Source organism: Ostrea edulis, chromosome 5 (genome assembly GCF_947568905.1).
Source record: "Ostrea edulis chromosome 5, xbOstEdul1.1, whole genome shotgun sequence".
In the NCBI taxonomy this organism is placed as follows: Eukaryota; Metazoa; Mollusca; class Bivalvia; order Ostreida; family Ostreidae; genus Ostrea; species Ostrea edulis.
This window is the reverse complement of record NC_079168.1, coordinates 86,580,468-86,586,520: the sequence shown is the minus strand read 5'-3', so window position 1 is coordinate 86,586,520 and position 6,053 is coordinate 86,580,468. Positions and strand designations below refer to the sequence as shown.

Sequence of the window (6,053 nt, the reverse complement as noted above, 5' to 3'; positions counted from 1 at the left end):
AAATAAAGTCAAGCATTCTGTGCATATAAAAGCCAATTTCAAAATAGCAAATTCAGACATGACCATTTCAAAGTACAAGTACTGAAAAACTGTAATAATTCTATTGCTGGCAGTGATTTGAGTGTTAATTGCCATCTCTAGATTTCTAATGTATACCAAATCTGTCCAAAGAGGTTATAATTCATTTCCAGTGGTACTTCTATTGAATGCTATCATTTTGTCAAATCCTATAACAGGGTTTTTTAAAAATGATATTCCCAAATATTTTTCTATATTGTGACCCTGTCCTGTTCCAACCTGTCTGGGTTTGAACATTTTTTTTTACTACACTACATGAGCTGCTTTTGTATCAAGTCTTGTGGTTTTTTCCTATCCTCTATATGGTAGTATATTAGGAAAGGAGAAATCTATGGCTGGACCGAGAATCGAACCTGGGCTGTAACTAGTCAGTTACTCTAACCACCGAGCTATCCAGGCCAATATCCATGATCCATATAGCCCTATAACTACTACATTCCTCCCTCCTTAAATTGTCTTCACCTTTGAAGACGCACAACCCAGATTTTTTTCCCCCTGGCAGGACTTGCACCTGAAGTCCAGGGGTGGTTAACAGCATCAAGTGTATTTATAAAGGAAAGGAGAAAAGTTGTGGTTTTTGACTGGGAATTGAACCCAGGACCCCTGCATTACTAGTCAGGAGCTCTAGCCACTGAGCTACTCAGGTTGATATTCACTGTCTGTATAACCCTGTAACTGCTACAATATCTTATGTAAAAGTGTGACCCATGGTTCCACATTACTTGAGAATGCTTTTGTCTGAAGTTTTGGATGAGTATATTAAGAACAGATTTTCCTGATATAAATTACAGTGCTATATTTTTAAATCCCCATTGTGGCCTTATTCTATCCTCACCACCGAGTCATCAATTAAAGAAACTGAATTCTACAATACTTGAGGATGAATTCATATTCATTTGACAAAATACACAACCTGGTTCTTGTAAAAAAATTTGCCCCTATCTGTTCCTGTGTAAAACTTTGAATCACAGGTGTGATCTCTTGCTGAACAAAGTTGAATCTACATTAGATGTATACAATGTTTTAAATATGTTAAAAGAGTTTTAACTTTGTTGCCCTTGACAAGGACATTTTGTCTTGTTTTTTTGTTGAGAAAATTGTAAGCCTTCATTGTAACCCCATACCAACCATGAAACATCTACTGAACAAACTTAAATCTATAAACTATATGAGGATGCTTTCGACAATTTGTGGCTTTGTTAATCTTGACAAATTTTTTTAAAGTTTTCTGTGTAGGAAAAAATTCTAACTCTCCATATTGGTCCATGTTGACCAAGGGGACAGCATTGGAACCTGAATCTACACTAAATATACACTTGTATATATGAGGATGCCTACATGTAAGTTTAGTCTTTTTTTGGATCTGTGTTTTTTTTTTTTTTTAGAAGATCTTAAATTCTATTTTCATTTTTTCCCAATTATCTACCCTGGAAAGGGGACATGTTCCATGATTTGAATCTCCAAAGATGCTTTCTGCCAACTTCAGTCAAACCTAAGTGAGTGGTTCATTAGAAGAAGAAAATGAACACAGGTTATGCCAGACAGATACCAGACACACAGAATCTGTCTCTATATATGCAGATGATACATCTCAGGATGTTTCACATCAATCTATTGATGTTATTGAGCAAAGGTTACATGATGATCTTTTAAACTCTATGAAATGGATGGAAAGTAATAAACTTAATACGATGAATTTAGAGAAAACACAATGTATGTTGATTGGCACTGCACAAAAACTCTCAAAGTGTAGAAAAGTGTGTATCAAAGTAGGAGATATTGTTTTAGATACTGTTAAAACGGCCAAACTTCTTGGTGTACAAATAGATGAATGTCTAACCTGGTCTGTACACATTGATTCTTTATGCAAGAAACTTTCACAGAAAATAGGCATTACGTCGTCTGCAAACTTTTATGTCAAATGCAGCATTATTGAAAATTTATAACAGTTATATTTCCTCATTTTGATTATTGTTGCACATTTTGGTGCTCAGCCAAAAACAGGGTTTTTATTGACAGACTTTTTAAATTACAGAAAAGGGCAGCCAGAATTATATTGAAGGTGAAAGTAACTCAGACTTCTACAGCTGATATTTTTAGTGTTCTTAAATGGATACCTGTTCATGATTATTTTGTATATAGAAAACTAGTGCTTGCTTTTAAGGTTTCTTAATAACACGCAGTATTAAGTCTTCCCCGGAAGACATGTGTCGCCTGCTAGTTCATTCTATATGTAATATATCACATATAATGTTGAAAAAGTAAATTATTGAAATGGTTTTTGTCACTAAACAGGAAGTTGATAAGCGACAGATTCGAAAATGTTTTACACAATACAGTTGGCCACACTGATGCTCTGTGCCAAATATCAGGGAGTTGCCCCATGTGGTTCTTGAGAAAACTGTGACAGAAATTTTTTTGCTGTAAAAAATTCTAAGTCCCGGCAAACAGGAAGTTGATAAGCGACAGATTCGAAAATGTCTTACACAATACAGTTGGCCACAGTGATGCTCTGTGCCAAATATCAGGAAGTTGCCCCATGTGGTTCTTGAGAAAACTGTGACAGAATTTTTTTTGCTGTAAAAAATTCTAAGTCCCGGCAAACAGGAAGTTGATAAGCGACAGATTCGAAAATGTCTTACACAATAAAGTTGGCCACAGTGATGCTCTGTGCCAAATATCAGGGAGTTGCCCCATGTGGTTCTTGAGAAAACTGTGACAGAAATTTTTTGTGACGCCGCCGCCGCCAGACGACGGATAGTGATCCTATATGTCGCCAAGTACTGCGTAACGCAGGCGACACAATGACACCAGAATATATGAACGTTTTCAGTTTTGTCAGCCAAGTTAGTTCCAGAACAACAAGAAGTAATGATAGTGACATTTTATATTTACCAAAAGTTCGAACTGAATATTATAAACGGTCTTTTAAGATATCCTCCACAATTTTATGGAATCAGTTGCCCGAGTCTGTCAGAAGCTGTGGTTCTATTACATCTTTTAAATCAGCATATTTGCAGCATTATTACTCAAATAAGTGATATATAGATATGATGTATATGTTCAGGGCTCGAAATTAGCGAGAAATACTCGCAAATTGCGAGTAGATTTGAAAAATAGCGAGTAAAAATAGTGGACACTCGCAAATCTTAGCGAGTGGGGATTTACAAACCATGATCGTATCGTATCCGTTTTAAGCCGCGATGAGCCATTCGCTTTTCTTAAACTTGCACTCAAAATCATACAAGCGCTTACATGAACGAATGATTTCAACAACCGTTTCTATCCGGATTTTCTTTTATGATTTTTTAAGAAACTCGGCGTCAAACAAATGCTTTAGAGGTCGGACATCGCATTATATATTCTCTTTAGAGAAGTCGAGAGGCATAGCCTTCATCGACTTCTCTTCGCAAGCATTCATATTTTGATTCTGGAAAACGTGTAAATGCCGGAGTCGGTGACGGTTTATGCTTCGACCGACGTTTTGACTCAGATGTGCCTGGATTTACGCAATAGACAACTTGTTTTCAAACATTTAGCAGTAATGCACAAAACCGTCACAAGGAAATCAACACTTACTTGCTTTTAATTCATTTTCAACATGTCCCCTGTCCCGGGTTTAAATCACAACTCTGTTTACGTTCTCTTAACTGGCCCCCTATTTTGACAACTCCCAAGACCAGTTAACGTAAACCCGGGACAGGGGACATGTTGAAAATGGATTAAAAGCAAGTAAGTGTTGATTTTCTTGTGACGGTTTTGTACATTCCTGCTAAATGTTTGAAAACAAGTTGTCTATTGCGTAAATCCAGGCACATCTGAGTCGAAACGTCGGTCGAAGCATAAACCGTCACCGACTCCGGCATTTACACGTTTTCCAGAATCAAAATATGAATGCTTGCGAAGAGAAGTCGATGAAGGCTATGCCTCTCGACTTCTCTAAAGAGAATACGCATTATAATGAAAAATATAGACCTGTTTACTTATAGGGGTGATTAAATTGACTTGGTAAAACATAAATTCCGATTTCTTGTTAGATAAATGAATAACAAAAAGCTCATACTTGGAATTCAAGTTTTCCGGTAGTTAATTTAATCAGAATTTTCTATCTACATTAATTCATTTTCATACTGAGGTTGGGTTGTAGTCACGGCACGAGTGCACTGCTCACCGTGTAGGCGATTACCCAAAACAAAAACAAACAAAAAATCATGGGACTCGTGATCATGCTGCTTATAAACCACGAGTCTGGGGTTCACTTTGAAAAATTACTCGTGACAACCCTGACGTGGCATGAAATTGGAAGACATTGGATCTATACCTGCAGTAAACAGGTTGTGAATATTAGAGGTGCGATGGTCAAGAGACCTAAACATTGCATCCTATGACTTACGTAAATTAGTGTTTTGTCCAAACGATGCCTGTTGACCCACTAGGCTAAGTAATGGTGGGGAAAATCATTGATTTAAAAAAAATATATGAAAAAAGTGCACTGCTTCATTATTTTTATTTTAGCTTGTAGGTTTTCATTTTAGCCTGTGGATCTTTTACCCACAGGCTAAAATTATCTTGTGGAAGAAAAAGTTAATTTCGACCCCTGATGTTTATTTTTTTCCCCAGTGATACCATGTGTATATTTTATGTACCCTGGTATATATTTTATATTATGTTATCTATTTTTCTATTCTCTCATCTATCTGTCTGTGAATATGTTTTATACAGGACCACAATGTAAACTAGTCATTTGTACTAATTGAGCTATCCTCTCTAAATAAAAGAATTTATTATTACAGACAGATCAGATACCAGACACACAGACAGACAGATACCAGACAGACAGATACCAGACGAATCAGACAGACATACAAATATATACATGTACCAGACAGACAGATACTAGACAAACACATTTACAGATGGATCAAAGGAGATGACAGACAATCAATCAGAAAAGCTCATTCCAGCCTTAATTGGTTCAGATAAACTAAAAACCACCAGTCTCCACTTTACATACGTTATCTCCTGATTTAGGGTCAAATAGGCTGGCATACGATGTTCCACCGGCAACCCACACTGTCTTGTTCCGAGGTACATAACAGATTCCAGAAATTGTAGCCAGAAAATTATCCAGTTTGTGTGTGAACTTGCCATCAATAGACCAGATCTTCACTGTCTTGTCAAATGAACCAGTCATCAACCTTAAGAAAATACAACAGTGTATAGAAGTCTTTTTAATTAGGGTCACTAATTAAAATCACTTTTAAAAGGTAAAGGAATGGACAACAGACTTAGAAAGCCTGTAAAAGTCCTACACTGAGGACTGGAGTGAATATATTATAGGATTATATCATTGATATCTGCAAGGTCATGCAGGTCCGATGAGATCATGCCTGGTCTTTTTACTTTCATTATAGTCATATGTGACATTTCTCATAGAATACATAACTCTTCATGACATTTCAGGAACAATTCATTTGCATCAGATATTGTTTCTACAAAGAGTTAGCATATTTTGATAGTTCCTGATTGTCACAAGTAAAAATGTAAGGTCAGGAATTATGTATTGCAGAAGGTTGTATATATATGGACACAGCCAAGTTACTGTAGCAAAGACGGGGACAAAATCTATGGATCAATCAGAGATTGAACCAGGGACCCCTCCACTACTTGTTAATTAATGACTGAGATAACGAAGTGTAGTAAAATTACTACAATATATAATTCAAACCTATTTTGAAAATCAAACAAGAACTCTTCATACCGAGGAGATGAAAAAATAGTTTTTGAAACAAATGGTAGAAAAGTTGCTTATGACCTTAACAAATGATTAATATCAACTGAATGAATCTAAAATCCCAAATCTTACCATTGATTGTTTTCATTGTCTTTTTCCAGCAGCATACAGCAAATTCCTGCATCATGAGCTTTGGGGTGCCTTCACATAAACAAGATTTACATTCAATGAAAAGGTAAAA

The 6,053-nt window shown here is 36.1% G+C and overlaps 1 protein-coding gene across 2 annotated transcripts in view; it reads right to left on the bottom strand.

Annotated features, from left to right (window-relative positions):
- The window catches only part of LOC125651895 (uncharacterized WD repeat-containing protein alr3466-like), a 44,675-nt gene that overhangs the window by 26,294 nt on the left and 12,328 nt on the right, over positions 1 to 6,053 (bottom strand). For both annotated transcript variants that reach the window (XM_048880739.2, XM_048880740.2), the window contains exons 7-8: positions 5,945 to 6,013; positions 5,093 to 5,276 (exon numbers count right to left, since the gene is read on the bottom strand). In XM_048880739.2, coding sequence (XP_048736696.1) covers positions 5,093 to 5,276; positions 5,945 to 6,013 — 253 coding nt within the window. The remainder of the gene's footprint in view (positions 1 to 5,092; positions 5,277 to 5,944; positions 6,014 to 6,053) is intronic.